This window comes from Musca autumnalis, unplaced genomic scaffold (assembly GCF_047663935.1).
Source record: "Musca autumnalis isolate F117 unplaced genomic scaffold, ASM4766393v1 scaffold_3, whole genome shotgun sequence".
Lineage (NCBI taxonomy): Eukaryota > Metazoa > Arthropoda > Insecta > Diptera > Muscidae > Musca > Musca autumnalis.
In genome coordinates, this window is record NW_027411866.1 from 212,608,939 (window position 1) to 212,630,188 (window position 21,250).

General features: G+C 37.1%; 2 protein-coding genes across 2 annotated transcripts; both read left to right on the top strand.

The window, feature by feature from the left end:
* The first annotated feature begins 2,120 nt into the window (after positions 1-2,120).
* LOC141397071 (probable glutamate receptor) lies at positions 2,121-4,414 on the top strand. Its single transcript, XM_073972932.1, has 3 exons — positions 2,121-2,459; positions 2,522-3,038; positions 3,419-4,414. Exons 1-3 carry the CDS (start codon positions 2,152-2,154, stop codon positions 4,409-4,411), a joined length of 1,818 nt encoding a protein of 605 aa, XP_073829033.1. The 5' UTR covers positions 2,121-2,151; the 3' UTR covers positions 4,412-4,414.
* A 7,301-nt stretch (positions 4,415-11,715) lies between these two features.
* LOC141398420 (uncharacterized) lies at positions 11,716-16,209 on the top strand. The gene is made up of 3 exons (XM_073975705.1): positions 11,716-12,041; positions 12,104-12,605; positions 15,217-16,209. The coding sequence occupies exons 1-3, from the start codon at positions 11,716-11,718 to the stop codon at positions 16,207-16,209; spliced, it is 1,821 nt and encodes a 606-aa protein (XP_073831806.1).
* The last annotated feature ends 5,041 nt before the right edge of the window (positions 16,210-21,250 follow it).

The window sequence follows — 21,250 nt, forward strand, 5'->3', positions numbered from 1 at the left end:
TTTTCTTTTGTTCAACAAAAGTTCGAAAACGATATTATTTTCGAACATTTGGTGAATGTTTTTTCTTCACAAGAAAAATAGCTTCGAGATATTTTTTTTGCTTTCATATGAGTCCACCACTTTTCCCCGTTGACCGCTTTGCAAATTTGTATCATTTTAAAAGATTGAACCAGTTTCAGGTTCAGATAAATCTATCAGAATAAAACTTTTGAACCATCTCACAAATTGTTAGGCAATGGTGTGGAGTAAACATTATCCGACCATATTCATAATTTTGTCCATTTTCGCAGTTTCCCTCATTCTCGTGGTAGTTATGGTAAAGATCACTTACGTTCATGTCTGAAAACCAACTGAACGATTTGAAGGCATTGAGTTGCTTTCGACTTTGGAGTATCCGCATTTTGATTAATGTTAGTTGCTTATAAAAAGTTTTATGCTATGGTAAAACCATAACTTTTCATTAATTATTTGTGTTTAGATACAAGTTTTGTAATAAGCCAAACTAGGACAAATTTGTGTAATTCTGACACGTGTACCATCACAAAATAAATCAATAGAAAATTAATTCTTCTCTCATTAATATATTATATAAAACCCACGCTTATAGGTTATTGTACCATGCCACATAATTTATACAACATAAAATTAAAAAAAAAATTAGGAATTAAAAACAAATATTTTTCAGGTCACGCTTCGATCCGAGAGCGTGGATTTTTAGCAGCCACCATAGGCCACAATAAACAAGGATTTTTTAAAGATTTTAGCCACAATAAATATGGATTTTCTAAAGATTTTTAGCATCCACCATAGGCCACAATTAACGTGGATTTTTAGCAGCCACCATAGGCCACAATAAACGTGGATTTTTTAAAGATTTTTAGCAGCCACCATAGGTCACAATAAACATGGTTTCTAAAGATTTTTGGTAGCCACCATAGGCCACAATAAACATTTTTTTAAGATTTTTGGCAGCCACCAGGAGTTAACCGAAGGAATGGACCTATTGTTTTTTGGTTTGCTGAGGCCTGATTCTTTTTATATTAGTTTTGTTTTTACTTCCTCAATCTAGCGCCTTCACTAACTACATATCCTATTTTCAAAATCACATTTATAATTTGTTGCTAGCCTGCCTTATTTTGTGTCAATAGCCGCTTATAAATCTCCAATTTCTTTCAATCTTAACACGAAATTTGATTTCTATTCTATGGCCTTTTTTGGAAGTTTGGAATTTTTCCTTCGACCCGAAAGCGTGGATAACGACATTCATTAACCGTTTTCCTCATAATAAAAATGCTATAAAAAATTTGCAAATCTTAGAAATATTATTTTGTGTTACCACTACAACAGTTCAACATCTACTTGGCATTCTGCAGAATTTTTGATTTAGATATGGTCTTGTGTTTTACTGTGTTGCATCTTTCCTAGCCTTGCATAGCCTCATTAATATAATTAATGTGAATACGTTTTATCCAATGATTGTGATACATTTCCATGTAAATCAATGATATACAAATTAAAAATCTATGTAGAATGCCAAGTAGATTTTCCACTATGTACGTAGTTGCAGGATTTTTTTATTGCATCGAATCCGATTAGTGAATATCGTTAAGAGTAGAAACAAGAGATGGTGTATCTGTACGTGAGTTCTATAAGGAAATGGAAGAGTTCCCAATTAGGCAAACACATGATGGCTTTTTATGATTGCAACAACGAGAGAGGTACGCTTGGTGGTTTACTGTTCATTTGGCAAAACCTTCTCGTTTCAATGAACATCATATTTTCAAGTGAAAAGAGAGAAAAAAATGTTAACGAGTACAAATAAACATTCTTTAAAACCCCCTAAGTTAGTCAAAAATATTGAAACTACGCAATAAATGTGGCTTATTTAAAGAATATTTTTCAAGGTACTGTTAAGGTCATGAGCTTGGGTTATTTATAGCATATATCTGAAAATATTTTAACTGAAGAAAAGTAATTAATTTTTTCTTGGAATTATTCAAATGTGTCTTGATTAAACTTACTTCAAAACTTTTATATTTAAACAACAAACTTTTTTGTTACCAAACTGACATTAATCAAAATCCGGAAACTCCAACGAGGAGAGCAACGTAGCTATTCAATGCCTTCAAATCGTTCAGTTGGTGTTCAGACATGAACGTTAGTGCTCTCTACCAGAACTACCACGCAAAAGTGGGAGGCGAATATGAAGAAATGGTGAATATGGTCGGATCATGTATACTCCATGTTATGGACTACTATTTTGCAACAAGTTTTATCCTGGTCGTTGCATGTCAACGTGAAAGTAGTTTATATTTCTACGGTGATGTCTTGGATCGAACATTGGCCGGTTGGAATCAATTTTCTCTGGAAATAGTGAATTTGCAAAGAGGACAAAGGCGAAAAGTTCCAGATATTGCCGTTTACCATATGGTACTGGTGGACTCATATGAAAGTTTCCTGTAAGAATAATCTACACATAACAATACCCAACCTCTAACTTAAAATTGGATTTGTTTTATAGCGCTGCAAATGTAGCAGTCCATCACACCCAAAATGACCACAATGAATATTATTATATATTCCTTAAAAGCTCGGATACGCTGCTTACTCTTAATATGCAAAAAATTTTCGAATATTGTTGGGAACAGCAATTAATCAATTGTATTATTCAAACCCAGACGGGCAAGGGAGCATTGCAGTTGTATTCCTATTATCCTTTTACGGCTTGGAGTTGTTCTACTCTGGAAATTGTTCGCATAAATGAATTCAATGGTACCGCAATGAGCACCGAACCGTTATTCCCCAAAAAATTAACAAATTTCCATGGTTGTTCGTTGCGAGCTGCACTTTGGGATATACCACCGTATTTATCACTGAAACGGGATTCTAAGGGGAATTTACAATATGATGGTTTCGAGGGTATATTATTGCGACTCTTAGCAAGTAGATTGAATTTTACCTTAGACATTCGCGAAGCCGACGATACCAGTCGTGGTATGGTGTTTGATAATGGATCGACGACAGGAGTACTAAATATGGTGAGTATTGGTTTCAATCTGCTATTTTATTCGTTAAGTTGCGGAACAACTAGGACTGGCCTACAAAATGGCTAAATTTTTAATTTTAATTAAAATTTTTATATTAATTTTAATTTAATTATAATTTTTATAATACTTATTTTTATAATAATTATTATAATTTTCATTTTGATTACAATTTTAATTTTATTTTAATTTAAAATTAATTTTAATTTAATTGAAATTTTTAATTTTAATTTAATTTTAATTTTAAATTCAATTATAATTTAATTAAAATTTAATTTTAATGTAATTTATTTACTAACTAGTAATTGCACTATGGGTCAAATGTACAAAAAAATATAATTGTTATAATTATTTAAATTTAATTCCCATTACAGTTGAATAGTCGTAAATTGGATTTTGCTCTGGGTTCATATCACCAGAATTACATTCGCAACAAAGTGGTCACACCAACAATCAGTTATTATCAATCGACAATGTCTGTGGTGATACGGAGAAGTGCCCTGCGTCTTAATGAAGCACAAGCATTGATTTATCCCTTTCGACCAATGACATGGTATGTTTTATTGGCAACCTGTGCAACAGTCATTGTCGGAGTATACATTTTCCGTTACGTACGTCACACACCTGCAGTGCAACCTTTCACAGATGTTTTTCTCAGTATATTGGGCATGCCAATTTTACATATGACAGACCATAGGGAACAACGTATATTTTCCATTTCATGGATGTACTTTACACTGGTTATTCGAAGTCTATATTTTGGTGTTCTTTTCCACATGATACGTTCCCATTTCCTTGCGCAACCGCCGACCAGTTTGCAAGCATTAATTGAGAAAAACTATACCGTTGCCATTAGTAAACGTATGAATTCCGTTGTGACTTACACTGCCGAACTGCGCAATTTAAACTATACCGTAATATACGATAGACCGGAAAGTGAAACTTTGGCTTATCTGCTGAATTTATCACCAAGTGCAGCCAAACGTGCTGTGGGCATATCGGCTCTGGAATTTCTACAATATTACATTCTAATTCAACGCCAGCGAAATATTTTCCAGATAATACCGTACGATTTAATTGGCTTTAAGATCTGCATTTATTTACCCAAACATTCTTGGCTTTCCGATCAATTTAATGAGATACTTATATGGATACGTGATTCAGGCTTATTGGAATACTGGAAGGGAATGTTTTTGGATACAGGTTATGTAAATGACGAATGGCAGCCAGAGGATCAATTGTTTGGCATGGCTGAACTGCATACGGCATTTATGTTAGTCATTGTTGGCTATTCCCTGGCAATATTTATTTTTCTTGTGGAATTGTTTTATCACAGAGTTGTAAATCGTAGGAAGGTTGGATTTTAAGTTGTGAAAACAAATGATCCAAAAAGAGAACAATATGTTGTAATCACATAAATGGCGCATCCGTGCGTATAATCACTGTCAACACGTATACGCCAACGAGCATAACAAGGCTCTTTGAACTTTTATTTCGATTTAATTTTTTGATTTTACCAAAATAATAAAGTGAAGCATGACTTCTTCTATAGAATTTAATGTTTTTATTCAAATTATGCGGTTATGGTGAGTCTTTCAATGAAACCAACACAAGGATCACATTCGGTAAACATCAAAACTATCATCGAACCCTATAACTGCATTTAAGTGGAAATATTAAACTTTTGTGAGGAAGGTACCCGAAGCGGTTGTCTAATATAGACCATTTTAAACATGATGTTAATATGGCTACGCAGCTGTTTGGAGTCTAGTTGAGGTTTTGACGAGGATGGAGATTTGCAGTTCCAAGCTGTAACGAAGGCTGGAGCGCTTGAAGTAAATGTTGGTCATGGTAATGGCCTGTTTATATTTTCTGGCACCATCTACGCTTTGTAAGATACTTTTGGGCTGGCAAACTAAAGGCTCATGTCAGCATTGAAGAGGTATGTATAACTTTGGGACGCAGTAATAGAACAAAATGCGTTACAATCGAAATGACAGCGGAACATTCAGTTATGGCACTTCAGGAATATAGGCGAAACGGATATCAAAGCACTTCAGTGGTGTTGAAAATGTGTGCACGCAAATATATGGTCCCTATCACTGATCTTTGATGTTGCAGAGCGCTGTTGGTGAAATGTTCCGCTGCAATTGGACGTATGCTATAATGACAAAATTCACCGTACGAATACCTAACTGAAAACAATATTTGACATATAATTTTTAAGTCTCTAAGAATAAAATACAACATTAGAAATATACTTTTAAAGGCTTATATTTTTAAAACTCCCTTGGGTGTTCTTCTTTAAAGATAAAACCATGGAAATAAGATCTCATAATGGTCCTTTATATGAAGAAGATCTTACTTACTTACTTATTTAGCTGACCCATTACAGAACATTTGTTCCATAGACCGAACTAAGAAAAGATCTCCAATTCTCTCTGTATAGTGCTTCGTTTTCTGGAATACCGCGCCTTGCCATCTCTTCATCCACTTGTTTTCGCCATCTATTCTTTGGCCTTTCAATTCTGCGTGCACCACCATGCGGCCCGAATTTATACGCCTAGGTGCCGAAGTAGACGAAGTCTTTTACCACCTCAAAATTATAGGAACCAACTTCCACAGTTGGTCCGAGCTCAATGGACGCATTGCGCGTCGAAACCATCAACTTGGTCGTCTCACCGTTTACCGCCAGACCCACTTTAGCAGATTCTCCTTCGGCCTTCATAAAGGTATCGGTTACTTCTTTTACTGATCGTCCCATTATGTCTATATCATCAGCATAAGCAAGTAACATGTGACTATTGGTGTACATTGTTCCACTTCTTTTGAAGCTTGCCTAGCAGGATGTTGAAAAGATCACACGAAAGGCTGTCTCCTTGCCTGAAACCTCACTTGATACAAAACTCTCCGGAGAAGATCTTTCCTATTTTAACTGAAGATCTTGTGTCAGTTAGAGTCATTTTACAAAGCCGAATGAACTTTGCGGGGATACCAAATTCAGACATGGCGGGCTGTCGAAGGCTGCTTTATAATCGACAAAAACTTGGTAGGTGTCAATCTGCATCCCTTGCGTCTTCTCCAGGAATTGCCGCAGGTTAAATATCTGGTCAATGGTGGACTTGCCAGGTCTAAAGACGCATTGGTACTGTCCAATTATTTCGTTGACCATGGGCTTTAGTCGTTCGCACAATATCCCTGACACTATCTTGTAGGCAATAGGGAGAAGACTCCCCATGGTTGGAGCATAAAATTTTATCTCTTTCTTATGGATGCTCAGGTTCGAATCGTCGGGTACGCGTTCTTCCTGCCAGATGGAGCTAACTAGCTGATGCATACACCTCATCAGTGTGTCTCCTCCGGTTTTAAACAGCTCGGCAAGTAGACCATCAGCTCCTGCTGCCTTATTATTCTTCAGCCGGTTTATTGCTGTCTTTACCTCATCATGGCCGGGTGGTATACATTCAATACCATCTTCTGGAATTGGATCTGTGGTATCTTCGTCGTCTTCGCTGCTATTGGATACCAACAGTTTTGAAAAATGTTCTTTCCATATCCTGAGCACACTATCTGTATCAGTTAGCAAATTACCTTGCTGGTCTCTACAGGAGGATGTGCCTGTACCAAAGCCATCAATTTGATGCTTGACTCTTTGGTAGAATTTTCGGACTTCATTCTGGTTCCTCTATATCTCGATTTTTTCACACTGCCGCTTTTCCATCTACTTTTTTTCCTGAGGAAAAGACGTTTCATCTCTCTCCTTTTCTCCAGTTATCTCTCTCCTGCGCTACGCGTTGCTACTTATTGTAAAGTAGCCCTGTATGTCGCATTTTTCTCTTCAGTAGTACCACGGTACTCCTGGTCATACCATGGATTCCTTAGTGGAGGTCTCTGGTATCCAAGTACTGATTTTGCGGCTGTTTGCATGGAGTGGGCAATGTTTTGCCATTGTCCTGATATGTTATCGGGACGAGGAGTGCTTTGATTAAGCAGTTGGGCCAGTTGAGTGGAATACGCTGTGGCTATCTTTTGTGATTGCAGCTTACCCATGTCCAACTTCCGTATTGTGTCTATTCGCACTTTGTTTGCTACGTTCAATCTGGTAGGTACATTTGCTGCAACAAGGTAGTGGTCCGAGTCTATGTTTGCACCTCGGAATGATCGTACATCCAACACGCTTGATGCATGTCTTCCATCTATCACAACGTGATCAATTTCATTTCTTGTTCTTTGATCTAGAGACAGCCAGGGGCCCTTATGAATATCGAGGTGCTCAAATCTGGCACTGCTAACTACCATGTTTTTTGTAGCTACAAAGTCTATCAGCCTCATACCATTGTCAGATGTTTCACTGTGGAGACTGAATTTTCCGACTGTTGGGACAAAGATATTTTCCTTTCCAATTTTGTCATTAAAATAGCTTAGAATAATTTTAATGCCATGAACAGGACACCGGTCACATGTTTCTTCTAAAAAGCGCTCGTAAAATATATCTTTGGCCTGTTCGTCCACTTCTTCAGCGGGAGTAGGAGAGCAACTAAAGCTGATATTGAAGAATTTTGCTTTTATCCGTATTGCAGCAATTCCTTCATTCATCGGGGTGAAGCTGGAGACCAGATGTTTTAACCTCTGACAAACTATAAATCCGCAACCAAACTCATGCTTTGCTGTCATGGCAGCAATAATACGACGCAACAACACCTTTAGGTGTTGTTGTGACGCCTTTCCCAATCCTTCGTATTTGCTGTATGGCAGTAATATCGGCCTCATACTCTTCAAGTACATCTGCCAATGTGTAAACTGCACCTTCTCTATAAATAGAGATGGACAGTGGGTAAATACCCAATGGGTAAATACCCGGTAAATTGGGTAAATACCGGGTAAATACCCATTTGTGGGTATTTATTTGGGTATTTACTATATTGAATCGCTAATACAACATCTTAGACCCTATTTCTGGGTTTAGGCTATGAAATCGATTCAAAATGGATAGTTTTACAATACTTTAAACAAGTGGGTAAATACTTGGGTAAATACCCGAGTATTTACCCAAGTGTTGGGTAAAAACTCATTAACTGCCGAACCACTTGACGTAGGCTGACAAAATTTGGCTCAAATCTTATTTATATCAAGATAATATCTAACATTGAAAATGGGGTCTCTGGGTCCATGTTTTGATATAGCCCCCATATAACCGTACCTCCCGATTTAAGGTATTTTTTGTCTATTTGCCTCATTGTACAATTATAGTGGCTGAAATTTGGCATAGTGAGTTCTCAATATGTAGAAAATACCCTTGCAAAAACTTGTCAACATAGGTCCACGTTTTCTAATAGCCCCCATATAAGTGTACCCCGATTTCGAGTATTTACCCAAAATTTGGGTAAAAACTCTTTAACTGCCGAACCACTTAACGTAGGCTGACAAAACTTGGCATAAATCTTTCTTATGTCAAAAGAACTTCTGGTACTGAACATGGGGTCTCTGGGTCCATGTTTTAATATAGCCCCCATATAGCCGTACCTCCCGATTTAAGTTATTTTTCATCTATTAGCCACATTTTACAACCAAATTGGCTGTAAATTGGCACAGTGAGTCCTCAAGGAGTAGAAAATATCCTTGCAAAAATTTGTCAATATAGGTCCACGTTTTCTAATAGCCCCCATATAAGTATACCCAGATTTCGAGTATTTACCCAAATTTTGGGTAAAAACTCTTTAACTGCCGAACCACTTGACGTAGGCTGTCGAAATTTGGCTCAAATCTTTCTTATGTCAAGAGAATATCTAGTATTGAAAATGGGGTGTCTAGGTCCAGGTTTTATTATAGCCCCCATATAGCCGTACCTCCCGATTTAAGGTATTTTTCATCTGTTAGCCACATTTTACAACCAAATTGGCTGTAATTTGGCACAGTGAGTCCTCAAGGAGTAGAAAATATCCTTGCAAAAATTTGTCAATATAGGTCCACGTTTTCTAATAGCCCCCATATAAGGGTACCCCGATTTCGAGTATTTACCCAAAATTGGGTAAAAACTCATTAACTGTCGAACCAGTTGACGTTGGCTGACAAAATTTGGCTCAAAAGTTTCTTATATCAATAATGGTATTGAAAATGGAGTCCCTGGGTCCACTTTTTGATATAGCCGTACCTCCCAATTTCAGAAACCCATATTGGGCCCACAAGAAAACGTGGACCTACGTCGACAATTTTTTGCAAGGATATTTTATACATATTGGGAACCCACTGTACCAAATTACAGTCAGTATGATTGTAAAATGTGGCTAATAGTTAAAAATACCTTAAATCGGGAGGTACGGCTATATGGGGGCTATATCAAAACATGGACCCAGGGACTCCATTTTCAATACCCTTATTGATATAAGAAAGCTTTGAGCCAAATTTTGTCAGCCAACGTCAACTGGTTCGACAGTTAATGAGTTTTTACCCAATTTTGGGTAAATACTCGAAATCGGGGTACCCTTATATGGGGGCTATTAGAAAACGTGGACCTATATTGAAAAATTTTTGCAAGTATATTTTCTGCTCCTTGAGGACTCACTGTGCCAAATTACAGCCAATTTGGTTGTAAAATGTGGCTAATAGATGAAAAATACCTTAAATCGGGAGGTATGGCTATATGGGGGCTATATTAAAACATGGACCTGGAGACCCCATGTTCAGTACGTGAAGTTCCTTTGACATAAGAAATATTTATGCCACGTTTTGTCAGCCTACGTCAAGTGGTTCGGCAGTTAAAGAGTTTTTACCCAAAATTTGGGTAAATACTCGAAATCGGGGTACCCTTATATGGGGGCTATTAGAAAACGTGGACCTATATTGACTAGTTTTTGCAAGGGTATTTTCTACATATTGAGAACTCACTATGCCAAATTTCAGCCACTATGATTGTACAATGAGGCAAATATACAAAAAATACCTTAAATCGGGAGGTATGGTTATATGGGGGCTATATCAAAACATGGGCCCAGAGACCCCATTTTCAATGCTAGATATTCTCTTGACATAAGTAAGATTTGAGCTAAATTTCGTCAGCCTACGTCAAGTGGTTCGGCAGTTAAGGAGTTTTTACCCAAAATTTGGGTAAATACTCGAAATCGGGATACCCTTATATGGGGGCTATTAGAAAACGTGGACCTATATTGAAAAATGTTTGCAAGGATATTTTCTGCTCCTTGAGGACTCACTGTGCCAAATTACAGCCAATTTGGTTGTAAAATGTGGCTAATAGATGAAAAATACCTTAAATCGGGAGGTACGGCTATATGGGGGCTATATCAAAACATGGACCCAGAGACCCCATGTCCAGTACCAGAAGTTCTGTTGACATAAAAAAGATGTAAGCCAAATTTTGTCAGCCTACGTCAAGTGGTTCGGCAGTTAATGAGTTTTTACCCAACACTTGGGTAAATACTCGGGTATTTACCCAAGTATTTACCCACTAGTCTAAAGTATTGTAATACTATCCATTTGAAACGAATTTACAACCTAAACCCAGAAATAGGGTGTAAAATGTTGTATTTGCCATTCAATATAGTAAATACCCAAATAAATACCCGGTAAAAACCATCTCTATCTATAAAGAGTCCGAATATTAAAGGTTCAGATTCACAGATCATGGTCCTATCAAGGCCTATAAAAGGTATTATATCCATAGAAAAAGATTTTAAAGGTCTTCTATCCATAGGTCTTTTATCCATAAAATATATATAATGGTCCTCTATCTATAGAAGACCCATGTAGGATGATTAAAACGTCTAATTTCCACTGTCTTATTTCTTTCAGCTGGCGAATCGTTCAGTGGACGATTTCACCAACACCGCATTCTGTGATCGGGGCCATATATTTGCGTGCACATATTTTCAATATTTGAATATACCCTGGCTTATTGAATCCTGATGATCGCCAAGTTTGTGGGCTGTCGTCTCTATACCTGGAGAGTCGCTTTGAAGAATTCAAAAAACAAAAATATTTTCAACACCGCTGAAGTGCTTTCATATTCATTTGGTTGCCGCTGACATTTTGACAGTAATGCTTCCCAGATTCGCAAATCATGGCCCTTAAAACGTTTGCGGGGGTCGTCAAGTTTAGAGATGTTTGTTTTTCATAGTATGTTGCTTTTTGGTATGTTTAGGATGGGTTACTATCCTACCGCCCAACCCAAGTTTTTAACGTTCTTATGGGTAAACGTGCAGCACATGTTAGCTCACTACCTTTAACGGGTGTTAGTGGTAACTCTCCAGGTGACACCACGGGGAGGTCATTGTCCACTTGAGATGAGAGATCAAAATGAGTCCTGGGCTTTGCCATGTTAAAGCCAGTCAGGGCCGTTGCTTGATATCTCTCATCCCCTACATCATCCTTTTTTATATTTCTTATTAACATTTCTTAAAATAAAGTTGAGCTAAAATTTCACAAAAAACACTTGATACCCCCTACTCGCCTGAGATAATAAAGGTCAAGACCATGTTCTTGATAATTAGAAAATAATGGCAAAAGTTTTTGACAACAACTATGACGTTCATTGTTTGGACGTCATAAATAAGTTAGTTAACTTGGACGAGGATTCCACTAACTTTTTAACATTCATCAATAGATTATTGGCAATAACAGTTCAAGTAAAAACTTCATTAGGAAATTAACGACAAACATGAATATAACAAATCTTTTGAATTACGGAATATCTCAACTGGAGGATACTCAAATAAATCTATACTATATGAATGCAATTATTGCTCAATCGCTGTGTCGCATTATTTTGGATTTCTTCATAGCAATGGCAAAATCATTTATTATTGTAGTTTCCACACGCCGCAAGAAGACATTTTATATGTATCTCAATGTTTTGGAATATGTTTTCAATATGATACCCGATTTAAATGTCCAGCTGGTATTTATTGACCACCAGAATCCTCAGTGCATAGATGGACCAAGATTTTATAATCTCCTGCTCATTGATTCGTATCAGGCATTTTTGTAAGTACAAGGAATTTATTTTGGAATTTCAAAGTGAAATTAATATCCTTTTCTAATTTCAGAGATATTGATCCCATAACATATACGGAACACTATGATACGAGTGAATATTATCACATATTCCTATTGCAACATGATCACCTCATCATGGATGATATGCAGCAAATTTTCAACTATTGTTGGGCGAATCAAATTGTCAATTGTAATATCCAATTACAAAATCGCCACAGTGAATTACATCTGTATAGTTATTTTCCATATGGTGCAGGTTCGTGTAACAATACGGAACCACGGCATATAAATCAGTTCGTAAACGGTAATTGGTTGCGACAGCCATATTTTTTACCAAAAACCATGAATTTTTATGGTTGCCCCTTGAGAGGTGTGGTACGTTGCACCAGTCCTTATGTCTATCGAAGTGATGATAATGTTGAGGGGGAGTTTACTGGCTTCGAAGTTGCATTGATGAAGGAATTGGCAAGAGTATTAAATTTTACATTGATACTACAGGAAGCCATGGAAGATGATCGTAATTATCCAGCTTTAAATGGCGGATTGATAATGGTAAGTTAAAAGTTTTAGGGAGACATTGAATCTGGACCAATAGTAGATCTTCTATTCAAGAAAAAACTATGGCAGGTCTTTTACCTGTAGAAAGCCTATGGAAGGTCTTCTAACCATAAAAAACCTATGAATAGAACACCTCTTAAGGTCTTCTATACATAGAAGACCTCTGAAGGTCTTCTGTCCATAAAAGACCTCTGAAGGTCTTCTATCCATAGAAGAACTCTGAAGGTCTTCTATCCATAGACAACCTCTGAAGGTCTTCTATCCATAGAAGACCTCGGAAGGTCTTCTATCCATGGAAGACTCTGAAGGTCTTCTGTCTATAGAAGACCTCTGAAGGTCTTCTATACATAGAAGACCTCTAGGTCTTCTATCCATAGAAGACCTCTAGGTCTTCTATCCATAGAAGACCTCTAGAAGGTCTTCTATCCATAGAAGACCTCTAGGTCTTCTATCCATAGAAGACCTCTAGAAGGTCTTCTATCCATAGAAGACCTCTAGAAGGTCTTCTATCCATAGAAGACCTCTGAAGGTCTTCTATCCATAGAAGACCTGCGAAGGTCTTCTATCCATAGAAGACCTATGAAGATATTCTATCCATAGAAAACCTCTGAAGGTCTTCTATCAATAGAATACCACTGAATGTCTTCTATCCATAGAACACCTATGAAGGTCTTCTATCCATAGAAGACCTATGAAGGTCTTCTATCCATAGACGACCTCTGAAGGTCTTCTATCCATAGAAGACCTATGAAGGTATTCTATCCATAGAAAACCTCTGAAGGTCTTCTATCAATAGAATACCTCTGAATGTCTTCTATCCATAGAACACCTATGAAGGTCTTCTATCCATAGAAGACCTCTGACGGTCTTCTATCCATAGAAGACCTCTGAAGGTCTTCTATCCATAGAAGACCTATGAAGGTCTTCTATCCATAGAAGACCTATGAAGGTCTTCTATCCATAGAAGGTCTTCTATCAATAGAATACCACTGAATGTCTTCTATCCATAGAACACCTATGAAGGTCTTCTATCCATAGAAGACCTATGAAGGTCTTCTATCCATAGACGACCTGTGAAGGTCTTCTATCCATAGACGACCTCTGAAGGTCTTCTATCCATAGAAGACCTCTGACGGTCTTTTATCCATAGAAGACCTCTAGAAAGTCTTCTATCCATAGAAGACCTGTGAAGGTATTCTATCCATAGAAGGTCTTCTATCTATAGAAGACTTCTAAGGGTCTGTCCATAGAAGACCTCTGAAGGTCTTATGTCCATAGAAGACCTCTGAAGGTCTTCTATCCATAGAAGACCTATGAAGGTCTTCTATCCATAGAAGGTCTTCTGTCCATAGAAGACCTCTTAAGGTCTTCTGTCCATAAAAGACCTCTGAAGGTCTTCTATCCATAGAAGACCTCTGAAGGTCTTCTATCCATAGAAGACCTCTGAAGGTCTTCTATCCATAGAAGACTCCTAGAAGGTCTTCTGTCCATGGAAGACCTCTGAAGGTCTTCTGTGTATAGAAGACCTCTAGAAGGTCTTCTGTCCATAGAAGACCTCTGAAGGTCTTCTATCCATAGGAGACCTCTGAATGTCTTCTGTCCATAGAAGACCTCTGAAGGTCTTCTATCCATAGAATTCCTCTGAAGGTCTTCTATCCATAGACAACCTCTGAAGGTCTTCTATCCATAGAAGACCTCGGAAGGTCTTCTATCCATGGAAGACTCTGAAGGTCTTCTATCCATAGAAGACCTCTGAAGGTCTTCTATCCATAGAAGACCTCTGAAGGTCTTCTATCCATAGAAGACCTCTGAAGGTCTTCTATCCATAGAAGACCTCTGAAGGTCTTCTATCCATAGAAGGCCTCTGAAGGTCTTCTGTCCATAGAAGACCTGTGAAGGTCTTCTATCTATAGAAGACCTGTGAAGGTCTTCTATCTATAGAAGACCTGTGAAGGTCTTCTATCCATAGACGACCTCTAAAGGTTTTCTATCCATAGACGACCTCTGTCCGTAGAAGACCTCCGAAGGTCTTCTCTCCTCTAAAGGTCTCCTATCCCTAGAAGACCTCAGAAGGTCTTCTTACAATAGAAAACCCGGTAAAGGTCTTCTGTCTATAGAAGACCTCTGTAGGCCTTCTAACCATAGATCACCTCTGAATTTCTTCTATCTATAGAAAACCTCTGAAGGTCTTCTATCCATAGAAGACCTCTGAAGGTATTCTATTCATAGAAGACCTCTGAAGGTATTCTATTCATAGAAGTCCTCTGAAGGTCTTCTACCCATAGAAGACCTCTTAAGGTCTTCTACCCATAGAAGACCTCTGAAGGTCTTCTACCCATAGAAGACCTCTGAAGGTCTTCTATCCATAGATGACCTCTGTAGGTCTTCTATCCATGGAATACCTCCGAAGGTCTTCTATCCATAGAAGACTTGTGAAGGTCTTCTATCCATAGAAGACTTGTGAAGGTCTTCTATCCATAGAAGACTTGTGAAGGTCTTTTTTCCATAGAAGACCTAGGGAAGGTGCTATAGAAAGTCTTCCAAACATATAAGATCCATATAGGGCCATAGGACAACTTATATCTACCGTCTTATTCTCTTCCAGCTAGCGAATCGTTCAGTGGACTTTGTCTTTGGTTATTATCGCAAGCGGCCAATGACAACGAACGATTTCACCAACACCGCACCACATTATCAAAGTTCAGTAATAGGCGCCATATATTTGCGTGCACATATTTTCAACACCGCTGAAGTTCTCTCATATCCCTTCCGTTCTTATTCCTGGGCTGCCATAGTGGCATGTGCCGCTGGCATTTTGATTTTAACCCGTTTGATGCGATTACTCCTACCCAAATCTATGCGTACCTTTTCTATGCTAACGTGTGCCTTTGGTTTGCCAGTGCGTGAGAAAATCCAACATCATCATACGTATTTTTTATTTGGTCCCTGGATATGGGCTACATTCCTACTGCGTTCCATGTATTCGGGCATGTTGTATTATTTGTTCAGCAACGATATCTATCAGAAATTACCGACAAGTTTGGAAGATGCCACCAACCGTAGTTATGTCTCCGTAATGAATCATTTCACCTTTAATGATGTTATGGATATTCCTTTCTATAGGAATCACCATCGCCAACATTTACAACCGATTATTTTGAATTCTAGTGATGAGTTAATAGCCATAAAATATTTGGAGGAGAATTTAAGTCGAAAGACGTACGCTGTTATCTCAAAGGATTTTCTACTGCATTATGCCCAGGAAAGCGAAAAAGTCGGAATGTATTATATGATTCCGGAGACCATAATGAAGCAGCAATTGGTAATCTATTTCACCAAGCACACCATACTTGCTGAACAGTTTGACAAAACGATGATGGACTTGAAAGCCAGTGGTCTTTTGAGATATTACATGCAACAGTTCTTTGACACGGGCACTGGTTTTAATTCCTACAAGGACGAAGATAAGATGATCAAACAAAACGATCTGCTGGGAATTTATGTGATTTGTGGAGCTCTACATGTGCTGGCCATATTTATATTTCTGCTGGAGTTGTTGTCAATGAAACTGAAAAAGCTAAGAAAATTATTTGATTAAAGCTCTATACAATATGTAAATATTTAATTAATAAAACATATATGTTTTTAAATAAAAACTAATAAAATATTGTTAAAAAATCCACGCCTATGGGAATAAGGACGGTTGAAAAAATATTGTTAAAAAATCCACGCCTATGGGAATAAGGACGGTTGAAAAAATATTGTTAAAAAATCCACGCCTATGGGAATAAGGACGGTTGAAAAAATATTGTTAAAAAATCCACGCCTATGGGAATAAGGACGGTTGAAAAAATATTGTTAAAAAATCCACGCCTATGGGAATAAGGACGGTTGAAAAAATATTGTTAAAAAATCCACGCCTATGGGAATAAGGACGGTTGAAAAAATATTGTTAAAAAATCCACGCCTATGGGAATAAGGACGGTTGAAAAAATATTGTTAAAAAATCCACGCCTATGGGAATAAGGACGGTTGAAAAAATATTGTTAAAAAATCCACGCCTATTGGAATAAGGACGGTTGAAAAAATATTGTTAAAAAATCCACGCCTATGGGAATAAGGACGGTTGAAAAAATATTGTTAAAAAATCCACGCCTATGGGAATAAGGACGGTTGAAAAAATATTGTTAAAAAATCCACGCCTATGGGAATAAGGACGGTTGAAAAAATATTGTTAAAAAATCCACGCCTATGGGAATAAGGACGGTTGAAAAAATATTGTTAAAAAATCCACGCCTATGGGAATAAGGACGGTTGAAAAAATATTGTTAAAAAATCCACGCCTATGGGAATAAGGACGGTTGAAAAAATATTGTTAAAAAATCCACGCCTATGGGAATAAGGACGGTTGAAAAAATATTGTTAAAAAATCCACGCCTATGGGAATAAGGACGGTTGAATAAATATTGTTAAAAAATCCACGCCTATGGGAATAAGGACGGTTGAAAAAATATTGTTAAAAAATCCACGCCTATGGGAATAAGGACGGTTGAAAAAATATTGTTAAAAAATCCACGCCTATGGGAATAAGGACGGTTGAAAAAATATTGTTAAAAAATCCACGCCTATGGGAATAAGGACGGTTGAAAAAATATTGTTAAAAAATCCACGCCTATGGGAATAAGGACGGTTGAAAAAATATTGTTAAAAAATCCACGCCTATGGGAATAAGGAGGGTTGAAAAAATATTGTTAAAAAATCCACGCCTATGGGAATAAGGAGGGTTGAAAAAATATTGTTAAAAAATCCACGCCTATGGGAATAAGGACGGTTGAAAAAATATTGTTAAAAAATCCACGCCTATGGGAATAAGGACGGTTGAAAAAATATTGTTAAAAAATCCACGCCTATGGGAATAAGGACGGTTGAAAAAATATTGTTAAAAAATCCACGCCTATGGGAATAAGGACGGTTGAAAAAATATTGTTAAAAAATCCACGCCTATGGGAATAAGGACGGTTGAAAAAATATTGTTAAAAAATCCACGCCTATGGGAATAAGGACGGTTGAAAAAATATTGTTAAAAAATCCACGCCTATGGGAATAAGGACGGTTGAAAAAATATTGTTAAAAAATCCACGCCTATGGGAATAAGGACGGTTGAAAAAATATTGTTAAAAAATCCACGCCTATGGGAATAAGGACGGTTGAAAAAATATTGTTAAAAAATCCACGCCTATGGGAATAAGGACGGTTGAAAAAATATTGTTAAAAAATCCACGCCTATGGGAATAAGGACGGTTGAAAAAATATTGTTAAAAAATCCACGCCTATGGGAATAAGGACGGTTGAAAAAATATTGTTAAAAAATCCACGCCTATGGGAATAAGGACGGTTGAAAAAATATTGTTAAAAAATCCACGCCTATGGGAATAAGGACGGTTGAAAAAATATTGTTAAAAAATCCACGCCTATGGGAATAAGGACGGTTGAAAAAATATTGTTAAAAAATCCACGCCTATGGGAATAAGGACGGTTGAAAAAATATTGTTAAAAAATCCACGCCTATGGGAATAAGGACGGTTGAAAAAATATTGTTAAAAAATCCACGCCTATGGGAATAAGGACGGTTGAAAAAATATTGTTAAAAAATCCACGCCTATGGGAATAAGGACGGTTGAAAAAATATTGTTAAAAAATCCACGCCTATGGGAATAAGGACGGTTGAAAAAATATTGTTAAAAAATCCACGCCTATGGGAATAAGGACGGTTGAAAAAATATTGTTAAAAAATCCACGCCTATGGGAATAAGGACGGTTGAAAAAATATTGTTAAAAAATCCACGCCTATGGGAATAAGGACGGTTGAAAAAATATTGTTAAAAAATCCACGCCTATGGGAATAAGGACGGTTGAAAAAATATTGTTAAAAAATCCACGCCTATGGGAATAAGGACGGTTGAAAAAATATTGTTAAAAAATCCACGCCTATGGGAATAAGGACGGTTGAAAAAATATTGTTAAAAAATCCACGCCTATGGGAATAAGGACGGTTGAAAAAATATTGTTAAAAAATCCACGCCTATGGGAATAAGGACGGTTGAAAAAATATTGTTAAAAAATCCACGCCTATGGGAATAAGGACGGTTGAAAAAATATTGTTAAAAAATCCACGCCTATGGGAATAAGGACGGTTGAAAAAATATTGTTAAAAAATCCACGCCTATGGGAATAAGGACGGTTGAAAAAATATTGTTAAAAAATCCACGCCTATGGGAATAAGGACGGTTGAAAAAATATTGTTAAAAAATCCACGCCTATGGGAATAAGGACGGTTGAAAAAATATTGTTAAAAAATCCACGCCTATGGGAATAAGGACGGTTGAAAAAATATTGTTAAAAAATCCACGCCTATGGGAATAAGGACGGTTGAAAAAATATTGTTAAAAAATCCACGCCTATGGGAATAAGGACGGTTGAAAAAATATTGTTAAAAAATCCACGCCTATGGGAATAAGGACGGTTGAAAAAATATTGTTAAAAAATCCACGCCTATGGGAATAAGGACGGTTGAAAAAATATTGTTAAAAAATCCACGCCTATGGGAATAAGGACGGTTGAAAAAATATTGTTAAAAAATCCACGCCTATGGGAATAAGGACGGTTGAAAAAATATTGTTAAAAAATCCACGCCTATGGGAATAAGGACGGTTGAAAAAATATTGTTAAAAAATCCACGCCTATGGGAATAAGGACGGTTGAAAAAATATTGTTAAAAAATCCACGCTTATGGGCCTAATGAGCGTTGAAAAAATATTGTTAAAAAATCCACGCTTATGGGCCTAATGAGCGTTGAAAAAATATTGTTAAAAAATCCACGCCTATGGGCCTAATGAGCGTTGAAAAAGTATTGTTAAAAAATCCACGCCTATGGGCCCAATGAGCGTTGAAAAAATATTGTTAAAAAATCCAAGCCTATGGGCCCAATGAGCGTTGAAAAAATATTGTTAAAAAATCTACGGCTATAGGACAAATAGTGTGAAAATAATTATTAAGGTTTCACCCACATCCCTCACCCCTTTTGTTTACTTTGGAAATACATGTCTGAATTATTTAATATGACCCTCCCCCCCTCATTTGGTTTATTACAAAACTTTTTTCAAAGTCAAATATGTTTTGACGCGTTATGCTTTTGGAATGTTGGAGCATAATGACTCTACACAAACATGAGCAACAACAGAAGAATTAATGAAAAACATGAATACCCTCCATTGCTGCAGTCGGTTTTTAGTCATGGATGTGAGTGCACTGTATCAAACCTACCTGGAAAACTTGGGTGGCAAGGAACATGAAATGAAGACCATCGTAGGAACATGGTTACTGCATATTATTGGCTATTACTTGGTGAGATGGTCAAAAAGTTTTATTCTGATTATTTCATGTGAACGAGAATCGAGTTCGATTTTCTACAAAGATGTTTTGGATCAAACTTTTTCCGCTTGGAATGAATATTCTTTGCAAATAATTGATGTCAAGAAGAGAGAACGTGCCAGAGTGGACGATATAACGAAATTCAATATGATATTGGTGGATTCCTATGAAAGTTTCTTGTAAGTAGTAACTCTTGTGATTATATTTCCTCTAAATATGCAACTTCTCTCTCTCGCTTTAGGGCAGCTGATTTAATAGCCCACACCAAGGATAATGACCACAATGAATATTATTATATATTCCTCAAGAGCTTGAATGTCTTGGCCACTCGGGATATGCAACAAATTTTTGAATATTGTTGGCATAACCACTTAATCAACTGTGTTATTCAGACCCAAACAGATGAGGGAGAGCTGCAAATGTATAACTATTACCCTTTCACGCCTTGGAATTGTTCCACGGTTACGGTTGTTCGCATATATGATTTTAATAACTCTTCACTGTTATTCCCCCTGAAATTAAAAAAATTCTATGGTTGTCCACTGCGAGCTGCACTTTGGAATATACCACCATATTTATCCGTAACATCGGACAGTGAGGGAAAGGTACAGCTAGATGGCTTTGAGGGTTTGTTATTGCGACTTTTAAGTAGTAGGTTGAATTTTAGCCTAGACATTCAAATAGCTGGAGATGATAGTCGTGGCATTGTATATGACAATGGATCCGCGACAGGAATTCTGAAAATTGTAAGTAAATATTTTTATATTTTCTATAGAATATTAATTTGTAACACGACCTCAACACTTTATTTTCATTTCAGTTAAATGACCATAAATTGGATTTTGCCATGGGATCATATCAGCAAAACAGCAGACGAAACCAAGTGGCCACATCAACAGTCAATTATTACCAATCAAAAATGTCAGTGGTGATGCTAAGAAGTGCCCTGCGTCTTAGTGAATCCCAAGTATTGATTCATGCCTTCAGGCTCAGCACTTGGTTTATTTTATTGGCAACCAGCCTAGCGGTTGTAGTGGCAGCATACATTTTTCGTAATAAACGACGCACACCAACCGTGCAACCATTTACCGCTGTTTTTCTCAGTTTACTGGGTATGTCATTTCTACACATGCCACGCCAGAAGGAAATACGTATCTTTGCCATTTCCTGGATATTCTTTACACTGATAATTCGCAGCGTATATTTGG

What these genes read in the sequence shown, in the direction of transcription:
- LOC141398420 (XM_073975705.1), top strand. Translation starts at nt 11,716, where the DNA reads ATGAATATAACAAATCTTTTGAATTACGGAATATCTCAACTGGAGGAT. An exon ending in GATTCGTATCAGGCATTTTT is followed by an intron (nt 12,042 to 12,103) that starts GTAAGTACAAGG and finishes TTCTAATTTCAG; the next exon opens with AGATATTGATCCCATAACAT. An exon ending in TAAATGGCGGATTGATAATG is followed by an intron (nt 12,606 to 15,216) that starts GTAAGTTAAAAG and finishes ATTCTCTTCCAG; the next exon opens with CTAGCGAATCGTTCAGTGGA.
- LOC141397071 (XM_073972932.1), top strand. Translation starts at nt 2,152, where the DNA reads ATGAACGTTAGTGCTCTCTACCAGAACTACCACGCAAAAGTGGGAGGC. An exon ending in GACTCATATGAAAGTTTCCT is followed by an intron (nt 2,460 to 2,521) that starts GTAAGAATAATC and finishes TTTGTTTTATAG; the next exon opens with CGCTGCAAATGTAGCAGTCC. An exon ending in CGACAGGAGTACTAAATATG is followed by an intron (nt 3,039 to 3,418) that starts GTGAGTATTGGT and finishes TTCCCATTACAG; the next exon opens with TTGAATAGTCGTAAATTGGA.